General features: G+C 42.8%; 2 protein-coding genes across 2 annotated transcripts; both read right to left on the reverse strand.

Annotated features, from left to right (window-relative positions):
- Nucleotides 1-412: 412 nt before the first annotated feature.
- LOC147459476 (serine/threonine-protein kinase Nek4-like) lies at nucleotides 413-2,484 on the reverse strand. The gene is made up of 8 exons (XM_086511598.1): nucleotides 2,335-2,484; nucleotides 1,747-1,800; nucleotides 1,215-1,261; nucleotides 1,092-1,137; nucleotides 909-989; nucleotides 752-794; nucleotides 602-651; nucleotides 413-505 (listed from the first exon to the last, which is right to left on the reverse strand). The coding sequence occupies exons 1-8, from the start codon at nucleotides 2,482-2,484 to the stop codon at nucleotides 413-415; spliced, it is 564 nt and encodes a 187-aa protein (XP_086367724.1).
- A 4,465-nt stretch (nucleotides 2,485-6,949) lies between these two features.
- On the reverse strand, nucleotides 6,950-20,686 carry LOC147459477 (polyphenol oxidase I, chloroplastic-like). Its single transcript, XM_086510735.1, has 2 exons — nucleotides 19,639-20,686; nucleotides 6,950-8,061 (listed from the first exon to the last, which is right to left on the reverse strand). The coding sequence occupies exons 1-2, from the start codon at nucleotides 20,424-20,426 to the stop codon at nucleotides 7,209-7,211; spliced, it is 1,641 nt and encodes a 546-aa protein (XP_086366861.1). The 5' UTR covers nucleotides 20,427-20,686; the 3' UTR covers nucleotides 6,950-7,208.
- Nucleotides 20,687-20,920: the final 234 nt, after the last annotated feature.

Consider the following 20,920-nt stretch of genomic DNA (forward strand, 5'->3'; position numbering starts at 1 on the left):
AAATCTATAAATGAAATACGTGCAAGAGGGAAATGGTCCCTCTTGCACGGGGGGAGATTGCACCCAGTGTCCATCTCATTCTTCTCTCCTCTCTTCTTCCTCTCTCGCCGTGCCAGGCGTAGCACTCCGCTCTAGGAGGTGCGCCTGCACGAGCCGTATTACTCTCTCTGGCTCTTTGTCTCTCTCTGTTCATGATTATGCATCTATGTGGTTGCCAGGTATTTCGATTATTCGTTTATGTCTTGCTATGTGCTATTTTCGAGTATTTTGCAGGGCAGCCAGGCTCCCGTCTGTAGCACCATCAGCTTCGACAACGAAGAGAAATCTGTTCATATCTATTCGCACCATTTAGCCAATACTTGCGCTTCTTGTTTACATTGCCTCGAGGCGGTGATGTTGAGGAATCTTGCCATTAGAACCCACCAAGAGACCATATGTCAGACTTGAATCCATAAGGAATGTCTGCCAGAAGCTCCAGGCACATGTAGTTTGGGGTTCCCAGCACCTATCAATATACATCCAACCATACAAAGCATGTGAAAAACTGATAAACCAGTATCCTACATGATCTCCTGAAGTATGCGCATGCTTGAAGGCTTACAGAGGAAGTTACGCCATCTCCATTAAGCATCCTAGCTAAGCCAAAATCACCTGTAATCACAATTTAGAAAGAAATGAAATTTAACACACACACACACACACACACAACTTTTGGATTACATGCTTAAAAACAGGTGGAGACAGTAATCACCCAGTCGTATGTCGTGATCCTTTGTTAGGAAAATGTTTGAGCACTGAGAAGCATAATTGAGCAATGTCACATAACAACGTAACATGGAAACTCTATGCTTTGAGTATGCCAAGCAATGTGCCTCCCGGTCACTCATACCAGGGTAAGCTAAGCTCACCTTAAGGTCACGATGGAGTATGTGATTTGCATGAAGATGATCGACAGCCAGAAGGAGTTGAACCATCCACTTGCACAATCTCTATGAACGATGTCAAGGCACAAGCAACCGCTTTATACAAGCACATCAAAAAACTTTTATCAAGCCTAATATTTTCCACACAACTGGGGAAGCAGCACTCACCTCCTCTGGGAAATATACATTGTTCGACTTTCGGATAAGATCAGCCCTGAAATTTCAAAACATGAATAATTTACTGAATATTAAGAAGTTATAAGAGAAGCAGACTAGACCCGGCTGACTTACATGTCTCCTCCATCACAATATGATAAGACAATGCACACATGACAGCCCTACAAGGTTCCAACAAAACACTTTCAGCAGAGCATAAAATTAGATGTAGTACATTAGATTAGGAAAGCAAAACTTAAATTTTACAAGATCAATTTCTGCAAAAAATTTCAACAAAACAAGCAACAGACCAATGGTAAACTCATTGGCTTGGAGGGAATAAGCACCCTTGATAGTTTATACTCTTTTGCACTTGGTCTGTTTACATGTGTAAGAGTATACAAGTACAATTCATTGGCTTGGAGGGAATAAGCACCCTTGATAGTTTATACTGTTTTGCACTTGGCCTGTGTACATGTGTTAGAGTATACAAGTACAATTCACTAAGGAGAACAGTTGCTGACAACTACATGCCTCATCCTACAATGAATGATTGTCAAGTTCCTCTAAAATGGCCAATTTGAGCTATAAGAGTGAGCAGTATACAAACACACCAATAACAGCATAAGCTCAAAGCCCAAATGCATGAGTTTTTGTATGTACTCACTTTCTCAACCCATGAAGACGTCCGAAACAATAGAGAAATCATTGATGTTATGATCTGGACCAATAAACAGGTAGTCAAATGCCCAAGGCTCATTAGCAGCTGGACATGTCAACTTCCCAGGCCCTCGAAACGCACCAAGGCCAGAATGTGTCAGAGGGGAAGGCATTTGTGGACCTAATGCCACACTCTCCTCCTGAGAATGGCTAAGCTCATGCTCCTCTAGGAAGTCTATCTCTACAAAGCAAGAGTGCTCTTCATGAAGGCCAATGCCCGGTATGTTTCTTTCGTAGAGGAGAACTAAAAGGCAAACACGAGTAAAGCTCAATAATTAAATCAACAAAAGGAAAACACAAGCAAAGCTCAATAATCAAATCAACAAAAGACATCACAAATCTACAGTATTTTAGAAGATAGTGCTTGCACAACTATGGAAACACAAATAATGACAGATAAATAAATGTTGATTCCTTTGTTAGGACATCCCAAAACAAACTTGTTGTTCCTTCTGTGACATGTGAAATACATTTACTGGCAGCTTGCTATTGACTCGATGACTTTAATGGACTTAAAGAAGCAATGCAATGCTACCTTGGGAGGCGACAAAGTTCGGCCGCTATTACATAATCTAGCACCAACCAGATCAGAGAGTAGCTCGTCAAGCCTCCATCCAAAGGCATCAGAGTTAAGATAATCAGAGATGCTGCCGTCCTCAGCCGAAGAGGAGGCATCCACATCCATCATCACACTATCATTGTGACTGTTGTTGTCATTATTGCCGTCAGCTACTACTGTTGTTTGGATTCTTGTTGTTGGCCTCTAATTCCCACCTCTAATGCTGCCCACCTCTAGTTTATGAGTCTTATGCTGCCCTTTGTCCATCACCAAAATTTGTCAGCAATAGTAATGAACTGATATCAATTTTTCTCAAACTAGTAGATTGTTTAGGCGTTCAACTCCAGAAAAGAATATGCGCAGATCATAATTGTCAGGAAAACAATCTGTGAATACACATCCACTCTCATGTCGATACCCACATTCAACAAGCCAACACAAAAAAAATAGAAATCTCTTATGTGCCCCATAGCAAGCTCATGCAAATTGTGAAGCTGGAACCAAGCATATAAGTCGGCTCAAGGAGAGCTGGTGGCCGAACATTGTGCCCTTGTTAGCGATCGAAGCAGGGTCAGAATAAGGGGAAAGCTTCACAAACAGGGTCATACGAGCTACATAGTAGTTCAAGCAAGAGGAGGTAGCTCATGTACTTACCATCCACGAGCTGCACGAGGCTTGAGGGCGAGTTGCAAGGTATTCAACATATACCGGAGACAATGATTATTGTAGAGCACACAGCCTTGGTCTCTACTGCTATGCGACTCCTGCAAGCTCAAGCCGTCGCGACTTCGCCCCCAAATATATGCACTGCACACCCTTAACCGCCCTCGCCACTCATAAATATCTATTGTTGAACACACAGCCTTGCTCTCTGCTGCTAGGCGGCTCCTGCAAGCTCAAGCCGTCGCGGCGTCCCCCCCAAATATATGCACTGCAAAGTGCACACCCTTAACCTATCAATATCTAATTCTGTCGAAACTCGAGCTTTACCATAGTTGAGTGCCTTCAAAGTTCACTCTACAATGAATACCCACTACCGCATCTGCCAAATTCCAACAAGACAAAATACGAATTTAAAAATACACACCAGTCATCTAAATGAGCGCCCACTATCTTATTTTGACCAATCAACATTTTTGACTTATAAAAAAATGCTTGAAATAAAACTTCATTTCTTTTCTATTTTAGTCAGCAAAAAGAGAAAGCATCACTATAGCCTTGCCCTTTGGGCAGGCCAAAAAGTAGTACTCTATCTACATTTATATTATTTACAGTTCTTGGGAAGGCCATGGAGTTTCACTTGTGTCCTCAAATGTCAAGGGTGACCTGCAGTGACTACTTCTTTTCTGAAAGCCATTTGAAGAGTAGCTCTACTTTGCATTTTGAAGGCCATGAAGGACTCCCCTCTATGTGTCACCGAATTAACCTCTCTCAACACGCTTTCACAATGAATTTTCCATGCGGTAAATGATCTTCAATCTCGGCACATATGTGTTAGTGTGTGTGTGTGTGTGCGTGTGTGTGTGTGTGTGTGTGTGTGTGAGAGAGAGAGAGAGAGAGAGAGAGAGACCCGTTTCAGGTGTGTATGAGAGATAGAGTTGGCGTGCCATTTGTTGTGGTATTGGAGCGTTGCGGAGGTCTTCCACATTTGCATTGCATTAATGAAGTGCAATGACCTCAACAATTCATCCATGGGAGTATAATAATTTGTTGTGGATGTCTTAAACACATTGTGTGTGTACATGTGCGTGTGCGCATGCGCATGCGTGCATGTGTGTGTGTGTGTGAGAGAGAGAGAGAGAGTAGAGAGAGAGAGAGAGAGAAAGAAAGAGAACCATTCTATACTTTTATGTGTGGAGGAGTGTGTTGAGAAATAGGGAATGGTCCATGCGAATCATGCTCTGTGTGTGTGTGTGTGTGTGTGTGTGTGTGTGAGAGAGAGAGAGAGAGAGAGAGAGAGAGAGAGAGAGAGAGAGGGCTCTCACACCGGAACTAGAGTCACAGGGAAGGGAGAATAAACATTGGTCTTACATCAACAATCGATGAAATTTGCAATCGAGATCGAGAATTGACAATTGACATCTACACTAGAATCGAGAATCGACGTAATAAAAAAAGTTTGATCCAATGAATCCAAGGCAGAAAGCGTGCATACCCAAGGCAGAAGCGGACCTTAACAAATGGCAAAGACGGACAATGGAAGGCAACTCCAACAACTCTTTGATATTATTAAAGGTTTTTACGCTACATTTTTGTGAGCTTTGTGGATTCCTTCGGGTTGACTTAGAATTTAAAAGTAAATCTCAAAATTTGTAGGTGGGATTACACAGCCTAGATTTTTTCAACCGCTTAAAGGCAAATTAGAATTTTTGTGGAAAATCATAAATATTTGTAAGAGGGGTTACACTAAATCAAGTTGAGGCGCAATGTTTTTTCCCAAAAACATGAAAAACTTAGGTATGAGAAATTTTAGGGGTAACTTTATTATATTTGAAGGCTTTTACACTTATTTTTAATACTTTGTACATATAGAGATAATTTTCTAAATCTATAGGTGAGATTACACTAGATCTAAGTTTTTCTGAGCATTTGTCTATACTATGATTTTTCCCCAAAAAAATTTAGAGGCAAATTTACTATAAAATTTGAAGGTTTTTGCACTAAACTTCTTTGCACTTTGTAGATTCTCTAAACATTGATTTAGGTTTTCTGAACTTTGTAGTTTCTTTGAACTTTGGAGGTGGTCTTTCAATTTAAAAGTTAAGGTTGTGATGTTAAGTGTCATTCTTTTTGCATCCATGGCTCATCTGGAGCATGGCGATGTTGTATCAATATCGTTGAGTGAGTGTTGTTGAAAACAAAATTTTTAAAAAATTTGAGATAAATCTTGAAATTTGTAGGTGGAATTACACTAAACCTATGTTTTTTTGCAATGTTGTGGGTGTCCTAATCTTCAAGTTACATTTTAGAAGTATGTGGCCCGTCCGAGAGAGACATGAGAGAGAGAGAGAGAGAGAGAGAGAGAGAGATGCCCCTTTCCTTGGCACCCAATCCATTCTCTCTCTTTCTTTGCCTTGCCTCCACCCCCCCCCCCCCCCCCCCCCCCCCCCCCCCCCCCCCCCCCCCCCCCCCCCCCCCCCCCCCAAAAGCCCTTTCCTTATGTCACATGGCAGGGACCTCCAAGGTGCATAAGATATAGTTGAGAAATTTGTAGGTGGGATTGCACTAAACCTAGGTTTTTCTCGAGCACTTGGGTACATAATAGTTTTCTACTATTACTCAATAGTCCATTATCTATACTCTTTATAATGGACCTCAAAAAATTAGAGGAAGGAGAGAGCCTCCACATGTCGCATTTTTGGTTGATTTGCATGGCCCGTTGGATCAACACCGATATTAAGATGTTGAGTCCCAGCCTTAAAAAATTGCATAAAGTAGTTCGGATTGCAACTCCATCCTTTCCCAATGACTTGCAATAGTCAAATTTGTGAGTGACAAGTTGTTGTCAATCTGTGTGTGTGTGTGTGTGTGTGTGTGTGAGAGAGAGAGAGAGAGAGAGAGAGAGAGAGAATGTAGAATATGCAAATCCAACCTTTTTCAACAACATACGAATTGTAGTAGCCAAAATTGTGCACTTGATAGTTTGCATGTGTGTGTACACGCTCTGTGTGTGCGTACGTGTCATTGTTACAGTGTGTGTGTGTGTGTGTGTGTGTGTGTGTGTGAGAGAGAGAGAGAGAGCCTTTCCTTGGCAACTTGGTAGCCCACCAAAATGACTACGAAGCATCAAAACCTGTCTACCTCCAACCAAGTGAGAGTCATGAGAAGCCCGTATATTGGCAAGCCATGGTTTTGATAGCATGGTGCAATAGTAGCAAGTTGGTAGAAATGTGGTACATTGTCATTGATTGATGAGTGGGGAGATATAGACGACTCAAATTTGTTAGAAGTCATGTGAAGGATGAGTTGATCACAACCGATCGGCCGAAAGCACTCCATGTGAAGAGAGAGAGAGAGAGAGAGAGAGAGAGAGCTATTGAGCAAGTCTTCAACTTAAAAGAATTGAGAAATGGAAGAAAGAAGGTGATAAAAGAGATATCAAAGACCTACTTGTGATTCCTAGGACTACTATTCCATTGTGTGTGTGTGTGTGTGTGTGTGAGAGAGAGAGAGAGAGAGAGAGAGAGAGAGAGAGAGATCCAATTACCATGCTTTTCTAGAGAGATAGAAAGATAGAGAAAGGCGTACATATGCATTTTTATCTTTCTATAGTGATTTCAAGGACTACGTTTCCATTGTGTGTGTGTGTGTGTGTGTGATGTATGAGAGAGAGAGAGAGAGAGATCCAATTGCCATGCTTTTCTTGGCCGCAGTAACGCGCGGGTCACATACTAATAATCTAACAATATCACTAACTTATTTTTTGCAACTATAGGAAACGATACCTATTTAAATGCATCAAAAATTGGCGTCCTAAGCTAAACTCAAGTTCTTATAGTGAAATTTGATGTTGTAATATCTCTCTCTCTCTCTCTCTCTCTCTCTCTCTCTCTCATGTGTGCGTGCGTGCACACAGACCCAAGCGCACGAATGCACACAAGATGGCACTTATATGTGCGTTAAAAAATTAAATTCAAGAACATAATGCACTTCCAAAAGCCACAAAAGTACATGTCTACTAGGTTACATGGCATGTGAAACAACAAAATAGGGTGACATAAATTTCAATCTAGAGAGAGGAAAGGAGGGTAGGAGGACAGAAAGGGAGAAATGAACGACCAACAAGCTGACAGGCCGAAACTTCAAGAGATGAGATCACCGTGTGGCAAAGGTATGTGGAAGGAGATGGTTCATGCATAGTCAATGAGGAGGCCTTCAATGGAGACGGGTTCAACACCTGTGACAACCATTGTTATGACTGCCTCATGCTCATGGGAAATCCCAATTCGTCGCATGTTGTCGCCAATCTCAAACATGACATTTGTTATGAGGTGGCGATGCTTGACATTGGCAGTGGGGATGATGTTAAAGGTGCCTATGTACTCCGCGCTGCTAGTGTCAGTGAGTGCATCAGCAAAGGGGAGGTTGATGAAGGCACTGAGGGACATGAAGCTCTTGCGGGTGACCTGCAGACCTTGGATGATGAGGACGGTGGCTTTGGCGGTGGTGGGTGGGAGGGAGGAGGGGTTTTTGACGATGGCAGAGAGGTTGGAGCCCAGAAAGATGGTGCCATTCTGGGGGGCAGCACCCATAGTGGCGACGCCAGCAGCTCGAGCGACGGCGACAGCGCTCCCGATGGACATGACCGGTGGATTATAGTTGACCCAAAGCTCATCAGCAGCCACAGTTGGGTAGCTAATGCCTAGCTTGGAGTTGTCCAAGGCATCGCGGACTTTTACCTTCACCAACCTAGCATTCTCATCGTAGAAGTAGAATTTTGCTTTCAAGAAGTCAGTGTCATTGTGGTCGGCCCTTGGCCCGCCTGGCAGGTTGTATTTCCACTTGTCCCACAAGCGGTCCACATTGCTATGGTGTGCATAGAAGATGGGGTCCCTAGCGGCAGTGGTGAATGTACCCATGTCCTGGATTAGCGGCAAATCGGAATTTCCTGTCCAAAAGTGGATGCCATTGTGCACCCCATTCTCAAGCAACCCCCCCAATGGTGCATTAATCACTGTTGCATTCGTGAGGTCTGTCCCAGTTCTGCACACCCAAAGTAAACGGTACGAATTCTCAACATTAAGATTTTCATGAGCATTCTTACCATAAATACACACCCAAATCCTTGGTTAAGAGTAAATACACACACATCTAAACACAAAAACCCTAAAGAGAATTCGGCAAAGGGTTGCTACCTACAAAGCTTTTCTAAACTATAGAAGCTTTTCCTTTAAATTTTTTTTATTTTTTTAAAAACCAACCATCTACTAACATAATATGGCGGAAGGGCTCCCTTTTACACGTGTCGCAATTTGCGATCTGAAAGCTAAAGTCCAAAACGAAAAAAGCCCAGTTGCATGCGATAAAGAGGGAGAGAGGGGGAGAGAGAGAGGCCGTTGAAGGCGGCCGGCCGTACTAGTGTCACTTAAATTTGGAGTGGACACGACTCTTAATGAGATTGGTGTGTGGTCCACTTTCACTTATTAAGGAGAATCTTAGAAGATCCGCCCCTACCCTTTCTTTTGTATCATACTTCAATTCCACGCACTCTTCCAACGTCTGCACTCCCTCGGGCCTCGCAGCTCAACTTGGTGCAATGATCCCTACTTCCATAGGCATTCCCACTTCTTCATTTGCCAAGCAGCTCGAAGGCATTCCTTTGCAAGGTGCTCCCAAGCAAGGAGTGAAAGAGACACAGAGAGAGTCTCAAGCCATAGGGTCTAGCAATGCAAAGAAAGAGACACAGAGAGAACGTGTGCCTCAAGACGCAGGATAGCAAGCCACTCCCTTTACAAACACGATAGTGAGAGAGAGATTCAGACGGAGCCAGTGAGTGAGAGAGAGAGAGAGAGAGAGAGAGAAAGAGAGAGATTCTCCATCTCCCCTCTCCGAGTCTGCAGACGAGCACGAGATAGGCCGAGAGAGAAGAAGACCAAGACTGCCCTCCCATGCGCAATCACGGCACACCAAAAGGCTTACTCTCATCACCTGCCATCAAAAATCTCTCTTCGTTTGCGCAACTGCTGGCGCATGGCGTCTCTCTCCTTCACGTCTTCGTCCATCCGTACTCGCCTCACACTTGCCATTTGCGCCCTTGTAACTCCCTTTTCTTTTCCTATTCAATCAAAAAAGGTATCCACTTTGATACCCCCTAATAAGCCCCAAACTCAAAATTGGTAGGGCCTATTAGCATTACTACTACCTAATGGGTCTAAATTCACAAATCCCATTAATTTCCCTCAAAGATTCTCATTCAATCTGTGAATTTGGAGGTAAAACTGCACGACTTGTCACTGTCATGCAGGCCCGCATCCCCCGATCGTTGTCCCCTTTCCCTTGCTTTCGCTCTCATCGAGGACATGGCAGGACTCTCTCTCTGCTCCCGAGTACTGCGGTACATGCCATCCCTCCGTCTCTCTGCATTCACGCTCAGAGCAACCGCCTAGGATTGCGAATCTGCGATGAAGAACAACAACTAACGCACATCAACTGGCTCTCTCTCTCTCTCTCTCTCTCTCTCTCCACCCACTTAACCTCCGCGAAACCTCCCATTAGGAGTTGCCTGCAAGCGAGCACACGGAGCTGCAAAACAAAAATATCATTCTTTGCCTCCACCTTTGCTCTGTCTGGCTCTCTCTCTCTCTCTCTCCCTCTCTCTCTGCATGACGATGCAATTGCATCTCTGTCTCCGCCTTGCCATCTCCCTACCCGACTATAGCCCTGCACTTAACCCTGCAATTAATAGATCCACCTTTCTTACCTGCCACACTACAACCCTCTTGCCTGGGAGCCTGGACTATTGCAGCGTGCATGCACCATGGCCATCCCGTGCAGAGGAAGGATAGATAAGAGAAATGAGTGATTGTTGCGACCTTGCACAGAGGGCCTCCCACAAAGCATCACGAGGAAAATGTTTATGGATCCTTTGCAGAAGTATCGAAAACACCCCCGTCCCTGACAGACCTCTTCCGGCCAATGGCTTCCCTCCTCTGCATAATCATGAAGTTTCCTGGCTTCGCCGACCACGCGTCTATGCCCTTGATGGCCATCATTGCCCCTACTTCCACCTCCTAGAGATGCAAGCCTCACAAGCTCATGACGCAACAAAAAATGTCCCCCTCCATCTGCAGAACGCCTCTGTAACCTCCCATGATTCCCTATCTGCACTTCCTAATCACATGACGACAGAGAGACAAGGTTCACTAGTGGGTCTGAAGATTCCGAACGAATCTTGAAAAGCCTTGTTCTAGTCACCATCACTGGCCTTGTGTAGACTTCCTCGGCTTGCCATCGTCCGCTTCGCCATGCTGCTTGCAGTTCTGCCTGCGATCTCCTAGCACCTCTTCGCTTCCCTGCCCCTTACAATTCAGGATTGTGTTCCATCTGTGTCCTTCCTCTCTCACAAAGCTCCTCAAACTCTCCCATCACAGTCCCTACGATCTACTTCTCTCTTCAGACGTGCTTCCTGATGCCATCATCACCTCTGACAGAGATCCCCCTTCTGCATCAACTCGCCATCGCTTTCCTCACTCTGCGTATACGACTCTCTGCGTAGATGACATAGACAGAACTCTCTCGCGCACCTATTCTCTGTGTGCTGGTTGCGATGCTATGGGCTCAATGCCTCTGCACGTATGCACTTTGCTTCTCTCTAGCTCCTTCTCTCTCTCCCCTCCACGTGCTATGTGCCCTCCTTCCCATCCATTCTCTCTCTCTTTCCTCCCTCTTTTCTCCTCAAATCTGCAAGAGCATCTTGCCATATTCCTCTTAATCAACCCACTTTCGGAAATTGGCACGACCTACTAGCATTATGTAGGCAGGAGTGAACTTTCACCTTGTTCTATAAGGCCTTTCTATTTCCTTCCCATTCCACATTTCAAGGTTTCATCCTAAAGTAATAGAACGGTTTTTCCTTTTTCTAAGATGTGGGAGATATATATCTTGGCCCTATTTTTGCTTTTACATTACATGGAATCTACCCAGATTCCATTTGATCCTCTCTTGGGTGCTCCTCTATTGCATCATTATCATATTAGGTATTGTCTGCTCCCATGGGTGTCCCCAAAATAGCGTGCACATGAACTCTTGTATATCGCGCACGCGCGCGCGCGTGTGTGTGTGTGTGTGTGAGAGAGAGAGAGAGAGAGAGAGAGAGAGACTCGTGAGGGACAGCAAGGGAGAAAAAGAGATCAAAGAGAGAGACTGCTTGGGCACGGACTTTGTGCATTCACTGTTTTCCAAGCTGATCCATCATCCCTGCTTTGCTCAATGCTTTCCCTTTGCATGGATCTGTCAGCACTTTCGTTGGTCCTCTGTGGTCAAGCAAGCAGCTATGCTACACCAGGGACAAGTGCCTCTCCTAGTGCCTGCATAAGCGAGGGAGATACAAATATATATATATATATATATATATATCCACACTCAAAAAGAGAGAGAGAGAGAGAGAGAGAGAGAGATGTGGGCTCCTTCAATGGAGGATCTAGAAGCAGAGAGACCAGTTTATCGTCTGCCTTTCTGTGTCGGCATCATCAGATGCTTGCATGGCCGCGCTGTTGAGGAGCTGTAGCCCTCAACACAGTGTGCTCGTATGCGGACAATGATCACTGTTCACTCTTCTATTAGAGTAGACTACGGGGAGATCTTAAGGGACCCCTTCAATGGGAAGGTAGCTGTCATTCTCCAACTGCACATGTGCCAACCGCTGAGAGGTGCAAAGCGTAGGCACTTCTCTCCAAAGACACCATCTTTGCCATCTCCTGTATAAAAAATACCAAAGTCCATCAAGCCACCTTTGCCATCTCTTGTACTCGAGAAGCCACCAGAAATTAACCACCATCTTCACCATCTCTTGTCAAGAGACCACCATCCTCGCCCTCTCTTGTTGAGAAAACACCATCTTCCCCTTCTCCTATCCAAAAACCACCATGTGAGCTCGGGTGCACTTCTATGCATGGAAGCATTCCCACATGTAATGTTATTGCTAGCATGGAGTCTCTACTTCAAAGTGCCCTTTGAAATAGTCTCTCTCTCTCTCTCTCTCTCTCTCTCTCTCTCTCTCTCTCTCTCGTCCGTCTCTTGGGATAGTTTCCTACGATGTTACAATTCTCGGGTAGTGTGTGTGTGTGTGTGTGTGTGTGCGCGCGCATGCTAATAAAAAGAGGAATATGGTACAACCTCTCTATCACCCAATTGTGGTACATTGGCTATGCCATTTTCCTCTTGAATAAGAGGTCTTGAGTTCAACTCTCCTCGTTGGATAGATCTCTAAGGTCTCTTGGGATAGTTTCCTACAATGTTAACATTCTCTTCTTTTCGGGTGTGTGTGTGTGTGGGTGTGTGTGCACGTGCGCGCTAATAAAAAGAGGAGAATTGTATAACCTTTCTATCACCCAAGTGTGGTAGATTGGCTATGCCATTTTCCTCTTGAATAACAGGTTTTGAGTTCAACTCTCCTTGTCGTATAGATCTTTAAGGTCTCTTGGGACAGTTTCTTACGATGTTAAAATTCTCTTCTTCTTCTCTTTGTGTGTGCGTGTGCGTGTGCGCACGCACGCACGAACGCTTGTATAACCTTTCTATCACCCAAGTGTGGTAGATTGGCTATGCCATTTCCCTCTTGAATAACAGGTTTTGAGTTCAACTCTCCTCATCGTATAGATCTTTAAGGTCTATTGGGATAGTTTCCTACGATGTTAAAATTCTCTTCTTCTTCTCTCATTGTGTGTGTGTGTGTGTTGCGCGCACACACACACACATACATAGCTTTGTGAGCACGCTTGCACGCATGCACGCACGTGTGCACACACACACATAGCCTTGTCTGGCATTCAAAGCAGGCCTTAGTTTGTTCTTGCGAAAGGTTTTGTCAACTCTTATCTTTATATTGGTCATCCTTCGTCTTTGTTTCTCTTTTGACAGCATTTTGGGGTTTTACACATTAATAGTTTCTGTTGTTTCAAGTGAAAATATTACTGATGTCATAGGTGAACCTTTAAGTTTGTGGTCAATCCGAAGAATGCTACAGATACCCAGCCCGACATTGAACGAAAGTTGGAATAAAAAAATCAATTATCGCAATGCTAAGCGGAGATCAAAATGTGAGAGGCGTGCATTCATCCCATTAAAAAATGGTGTATAAATCAAATTAGTAGAACCAAGCACTAGCTTATGCTTTGCTAAAACCTATCCCATGACTACCCCCTTTACCCTATCATTTCTGTTTATTTTTCCCACATTTAGTTCTCGTTTTTGAAGGTCGTCTTGTTTTAGCAAGTTGTGTCATCTCTTTGATCCAACTTTCACTGATTCCAGATTCCAAATTTTCTTTTAAACTTACCATATGCTTGGCTACCTTACCAAATGAAAATTAAACAAGTTTTCACAATTGCATATTATTCCTAATTGATTACCCCCCCCCTCTCTCTCTCTCTCTCTCTCTCTCTCTCTCTCTCTCTCTCTCTCCCAAAAGAAAAACAAAAAACAAAAAAAAGAAAAGAATTGATCTCATATGAACACCTACCTTTGAATCTCCAATGTATTTTAACCGGTTGAAATTGTACAATCCCAGCTAGATTGTGAGCTTGCCATTCAAAAAATTGAAAAATTTACACAAGTTTTACTGTAATTACTAGCAAAAGCTTCAAATTTTGACCTTAATTAGAACCATTAAAATTTCAAGTTTGCCCTTATTTTCACCAGTTAGGGAAATGTATTTTTATTGCCCTGGTCTCTTTTAACGCTAGATTGGTAACATGGCACTCTTATGTCTTGTTAACCAAGCAATTTCCTAGAATTACTGTAGGAGATGTCAATTTTGTTTTTGAATGTTTGATATTCACAATGATAACTTATGAGCTAAAAGAAACTTGAAAAATTTTTGGGCTACTTATTTTGGCTTTAACATTGTGTTTGACAAGGATTTTCCAACCTAAACTATCCTTAAAAATGTGTGCTGTTTTTTACCATTTTTCATAAAATTGGTCAGACCACCCTAGAACGCCTGTAAGTGGCTTCTAGGTTGTTTCATAATTAGTCTTTGCTATTCTAAAGGTTTTCTAATGCTTCTAAGGCATGCCAAGCGTATATATTCAAAGGTGTTGCCTAATTATCATAAATTTTCCATGCAGATTTAGGGAGGAGTTTTACACTTTCATGATTTTTTTAAAATATGTTTATACAAAGGTAGTTTTGATTGTGCATATAGTCTCATAACTATGCAAGGCTTCTTTCATGAGTTTTGGGGAACCTAATATCCAAAAGAGCTAAAAATACAAAGCCACAAAGAAAATTTGAGTTTAACAGAATCCCACTCATTTTGAATTAGAATTAGAAATGTATTATGTTTAATATTGGTCATTACATTCAATGAACATTTTCATCTTCTAGCTTAGGTCCATAGCTAAGCATACAAGCCCGATTTGGGTATAAGTAGCTATTTTCCAAAGAGGTAAGGATGGCCACAATGTGGAGCCCAATTTTTTCATTCTTCCAGTTTTTGTGTCTTTTGTTTGTGTCTAGAATGATCATAATAAGACATGTTTGCATGTCTTTGATAGTTTTTGGATGTCAATATGAGGGTGAAGTATCAATCTATATCAATAGACAAGTTATATAGTATAGAATATGGGCATGGGCAAGTAAACACGGAGGATAGGACATCTGAATGCAAAAAATGTTTCTTTTTGTATCTAATTCTACACATAGTTTAAGAATTTTTGTGGCTATAGCCGCCATATACTAAGACTAGGAACTCATTGAAGTTCATAGAAAAAATAGGTTTGTAGCATGAACAATTTTATATATAGTGTATCATGGGGGTAACCTTGAAAGTATGTTGTTTTTGGTAAAATGCAGCACTACCTTAGCTTTGGAAGCTTGTCATGGCCAAGAAATCAACAGATAGGCATGTTACTTATTTTTCAAAATTGGAATGGGTTCTTAGGTTGAAGCTCATATAAGGAATTTTGAAAATTCACACATATACTATGAGTATTGAATTTTTTTTCTGAAACGACACTTTTATGTTTTGGTAGGTTACCAAAATAGTGTTAAAGCAACATGAAGAAGCTTATCAATTCACACTTTTTGGTATGCCCAAAGTGAGAAGGCTATAGAGATGCTTTCTCTTTTTGCTTACTAAAATAGGAAAAAAGTTGAGTTGTATTTTCAAGCATTTTTTGATAGGCAACCAAGATGTGGCCTCCCAATTGCAATGCTCATTTCTACAATCCTTGGGCATCAAGAATCAATTAATAGCCCTAAACATACCGCATGATACATTGTTGTGGTCCCACAGGTCATACTTGGCCTTCCAGGATGATAATAAAATCTCTCTCTCTCTCTCTCTCTCTCTCTCTCTCTCTCTCTCTCTCTCCAGCTCTTCTTGTGTACTATACACGAGGTAACTGATGGGTGGGACAAGGTAGGGGATAGGGAAGAGCAAGAGGGTGATAGGGGATACATGAGTTCAATAAGAGACTCTCATTGTATGGGCAATATGAGGTTGAATGGATTGTGGGTAGAAGGCCCTTGTACGAGCAACTTGCACAAATAGATTGGATTGCATGTTGCATGGTGAGGGGCCTTTCGTGTGCAATTGACAGTAGACATTGTAGGGGATGCATTTTAAACTCACATTGGGATATGGTCGAAGAGACTATTACAAAAAAAAAGTAGTGGACTTGCTCAAATGGCTATCTACAAATGCGTTTGACATGGAGGACAAGTCCTCCAATAGATTGAGAATGTTCATTGGTTGGATATAAAAAATTTAAATAAATAAATAAATAAATAAGTTATATATATATATATATATATGCATGTATGTATGTTTCAAGTTGTGATGACTTTATTCTAGTCTACCATTTGGCTCAACCCCCGCCCCCCCCCCCCCCCCCCCCCCCCCCCTCCTCCTCTAGGGAATAAAAAAGATTAATTTATTTTAAGCAAGTGTGTGTGTGTATGTATATGTATATGTATATGTATATATATATATATATATATATATATATATATATATATAGAGAGAGAGAGAGAGAGAGAGAGAGAGAGAAAGAACATAAAAGTGGATATATATATCTATATATATATATATATATATATATATATATAGAGAGAGAGAGAGAGAGAGAGAGAGAGAGAGAACATAAAAGTGGATCTCTTTCTTTGTTTGGCTTTGCATATTAACTCACCTAAAGGACATGCCTTGTCATTTTATGACTTGTTCTTCTTGGATTGTTGTAGGAGAGCTTTTGATCATACGTAGTAATCATGGAAACCTTTTCAGACCTTTCAAGAGAGTACATGTTTACCTTTTTGTGAACGTCAAAGAGGCAGCGTTTCAATCTTAATGGTCAAACAACACTTTTTACCAGTGCTCAGAAAGTGGAAATGTAAGACGTAAAACGAGTATATTTGAATGTTTGAAAGTTTTACACTAAATTTCTTTTAACTTTGTAGGTTTTCTCCCCTTCAAGTTTAAAATTTTCAAATTTTGTAGGAGGGATTACACTAAACCTAGGTTTTTCTAGCACTCAACACGATGTAGCGGTGATTCGAGAAGGTAAATAAGAGTACTAATTTTTTGCTAACTTTGTTTAGTTTGTGAATGGGTCCCTATATTTCACAACCTCATCACCATAATGTGAGGTTTTCAAATTAAAAAATATATAAAAATTTCAATACTCACCAACTATGTGTTCTCTATCATACCCAAAAAGAATTACATAGGCAAACATGCTAGAATCTAGCCATGGCATCACACAACACAGAGACCATATTAAACCAAAAATGGCCAGAAAGTGGGACTCCCTCTCAAGAGACGGCAAATATGGGAGCCACTTAATCAACCAAAGCATGGGGATACATAGGAGATACATGGATCCCACCATACATGAGGGTTTGAAACCCCAGTCATCCATGTCCATAGCTTCCAAATCCAAGCAGATCAAAATGAACAGAAGAGTTGCTGACAACCAAGAACCAGGCCATCCACGGAAACAATCACCAGCATTGCTATTAGTCACCATCCAAGATTCTGAACAACATAGTCACAATCGGCTCAGATAAAGCATCCCAAGGATCGCAAAAGAACTACCATGCAATTTGCCATGGGAGAAAGCCTTTGTTAAAGTCTTGCATGCCCTGCACCTCACCCACATGCAAGCCCATGGCAATGGGGGAGGAACAATTTCCTAAAAGCCCATCTTATTGTTGGAAATTACCCGCATTGTACGGAGCTCCTCTCCCCCCTCCTTGAGAATGGATGTCATATGTCCTAGCACTCCTCCACATCGACATCAAAATTGATTTTTCCCAAATTAGGGATTGGACAGTGTCACCGCCAAGTGTTCCAAAATGATGAGGGCTATTGCTATAGCAAAGAGATGGGACCGAGTTGCCCAGCAAGGCACCCCACCCGAGCACCCTCCATTAGTCAATGCCTCTCCTTGTCCATCCCCCCCGCCCCCCCCCCCAAAAGAATCTCAAAGAGGATGCATCAATTTCCTCGACAACTATGGAATTCTTACACAAGGACCTTTGGAGCTATTATTTGATCACTAACAACATGTATTGCCTATGCAAAACTTGGAAAGACATCTGAAATCAACTTTAGCTGTCTTTATTGGCCTACATAAGGCCTTAGCAGACTGCTAGAACTCTTGAGAGAAATTGTAGACCATTGTCTTAAGCTTGTTATGAGCAATTATGACCCATTCAATTTCAAGCTTGCTCAATGGCACCATGGAATTTGGATAGGAAGGCATTATCTTAGCGAGGGGGTATACACTCTCTTTGCCATCATTGTTTTGAGTGTTTAAGAGGGAGACATTGACTTGGAGCCACATACACTCTCCCAACATTTTATGGAGGACTATTCACCTCCTCTCTACTTTGATAGATATTACAAGAGAGGTACTACCGTGGGTTGGGGGCGGGGCGGGTTTGCGTTTTTTAGAATCCCCTGAATATCATGCATTTGTGGAGTAATTTAAAAATAATCTTTTTTAGCATGTTTGAAAGAATAAAATGACCTCTTATTTTAGGTTTTTTTTTCAAAAACAAAATATAAAAACTTTTTTTAGTAATGTATGTCTATCAATTTGCTTGCATTAAAAAACCTTTTACATTGAACTCACGCCATACATTAACATGACTACATAGTGCACCGTGCGAGATACTAATTAGGGGACAGCTTAACTTTCGGGTCACATGCACTTTCCCTACATCTTGGATAGACCACTATCATAAGCCCAATGTGACTATTTATCTTGGTAGTAGTTAATGTTCTTTAGGGCTTAGTTTGAAATTGCTTTTTTAAAACTTGCTACTGGCTCCACTACACTTATTAAGCCGAATCTGAGAAGATCTGCTCCTTACTCGTCCTTGCTCTTTCTTTTGCATCTATTCCAGTGTACTCGTATAGCATCAAGGCTTCCCACTCATTCGCCGCACACACATACCCCTTTCGTCCTTGCCACGTGCCCTGCTATAGCTCTTAGGATTGTCTCGGTAATGGACGTTGCCCCTTGGTTCAGCTGCGCATGCCACAAGTCTTCACACACATAATGCTCATCATCACCACATTTTCCCACCTCCACTCTTATCGCATAGAGCCTCCTACCATGTTGCTCCCCTTAACGCCATCACCTCCATAGAAAATGAGAGAGAGAGTGAGAGAGAGAGAGAGACCCAAATGAGAGTGCGCATGCACACACACACAGTGTCAGATCACATTATGGACGGATGCTATCCCTACAAACAGGAGAGAGAGTGAGTGAGAGAGAGCGAGAGAGAACCTAGACAGGCTTCGCTCCTGGCCTCCCCATCTCTTCTAGATCTAGCCACTCCTTAACACCTTTGACCCTACCCTTGCCGATTGCGGCTCCTGCACTCCCAAGTCCCTCCCAACTCCTACATCATTCCTTACATGTGGACAGCCCTCCACGAATAGTATGAAAAAATCCATCCCTCTTCTAATAAAGCCCGATTTTAGATCATGTAAACTTCCTTTCCACTTTCACCTCAACCCATTTCTTTGAAAGAGAATCTCCTCGTGAGTCCCATTAATAAATTAATAAGTAATGGGCTCATACCTTAATCTATATTAGATCTATTTGCAACCCGTTCTTTTCAAACAATATGCTAGTCATGTGAAGAAGACGTCTACCTTTTGAGACTTAAAGAAGACACTTACAAAGACATGCGATTCTCAATAATTTAAGAAAGATTTAAAATTCTGAAAGGTAATGCATTGTAGTCTTTATGAAATTCACAAAAGTAACTTGAAAGCATGTGATATAGATGATTTTATGAGGCCCAATTAGAGGCGCAAAGAGTGAATGCCAAATGAAAACACACAACAATTTACTTTTGGTCTTTGAAAATTTGGTTACATTGTTTGATATGGCTTTGTGAGGTCCTTTTCCTTAATTAAGGGAAGTAATTGTCAATTAGCGATCCCCCCAAACTTCACCTAGTTAAGCACCCCCCAACAGTACATGTTGACGCGTTCCCTCTCCCAATAGTGAAAGCATGTATAATTGCTATGGATTTCAATTGCGGTGGAATTATTTTGGAAACCATACTAGTATTGAGAGTGAGTGAGAGAGAAGGATATACCGGTAAGCACCTCCCATGAAGAGCTCGGCGGTGGTGGCGGTGACCACATCCTGATACATGTCGTTCAGGTTCTGATTCACGACGGCGCTGTCATTGCCGGTGGTGTTGGGTCTCAGCTTCACCAGCGTCGGCGGCAAATTATTCTGGTTACGATTGCGATCGTACAGTGCCGTTCCGTTCGGCACGAACATGGCCGGCATCACATTCCCGCCGTCGCGCTGATCGTCCCAATTCCAGAAAACAAGCGCGAAGGTGGGATCGCCCAGCAGACTCTGCAGAATCCGTTCGTGCCAGTAGAGGTACCACCGGTGCCATGGCAGGAAGAGCCATGAGAAGTGGACCTGCAGCGGAACGCTAGCATTGCCCGCCTGCCTGTACGCGAAGTTGCAAAAGGCGCAGTGAATTTTCGCCTGCGTGTGAAAGCTCCGGGGGTCGTCGTCCGGAAGCGCCTTCATCAGCTCATATGCCCGCGTGTATTTTGCGATGTAGGCGTCGCTCACTGTGTGCGCGGCCTGCCGGACTCTCGGCTCCGATTTGTATTTGTGGAATGAGAAATGTCTGGGGCTCTGTGGAGGGATTGGCAAGCAGCAATTGAGGGTGAGTGTCATTAGTGGAAGAGAAACGGAAGCGTCCATTGCAAGCTCGCATTGCTGCAAGTTTGGGACGCGGATGGGCGAGGCGCTTCCGATGGATGCAGCAAAGAGAAGAAGAGTGAACATGATGCTGAGGCATGTGAATATCATCTGCTGCAGCAGCGACCCGCTAGCCATAGTTACAGAGGTAGCCATTAGATCAGCTGACAACGAAAGCAAGAGGGCGAACTGATTGAAAAGAAGGACCAATCAGTAGATGCACGTCTGCAATATGGTACTGGGCGAGAAGCTGAATGCTGCGTGCAGGGCATGAAAGTGTGCACGAGAGAGAGAGAGAGAGAGAGAGAGAGAGAGAGATGTGATGCAATCAGGAAAGCAATTGAGTCAAGCTCCACTTAGCTAATTTAGCTTAACTCAACGCAGCAGTAGCGAAGGATGCCATGGCCAGAGAGCAACTGAAGCGTTCACGGCTGGTTGATAATAAATAGGCGGTAGGTAGTTTTTTACTCATGGTGAGGCTAAGGCTACTAGACTTCAAAAAGGTTATGCATGAAACCATTTCACGCATTTTCACCCTCTTAGGACTTTGTCAGCCCCACCCTCTTTCATAAATGAGGAGGGACTTTTCTTGTCACACTGGGTTATCTATGTTAAGGCGCTTGTCACACTGGGACGGGCGCCCATGGGGA

The sequence above is a fragment of the Adiantum capillus-veneris genome, chromosome 4, assembly GCF_014529385.1.
Source record: "Adiantum capillus-veneris isolate H3 chromosome 4, ASM1452938v2, whole genome shotgun sequence".
Taxonomy (NCBI): Eukaryota; Viridiplantae; Streptophyta; class Polypodiopsida; order Polypodiales; family Pteridaceae; genus Adiantum; species Adiantum capillus-veneris.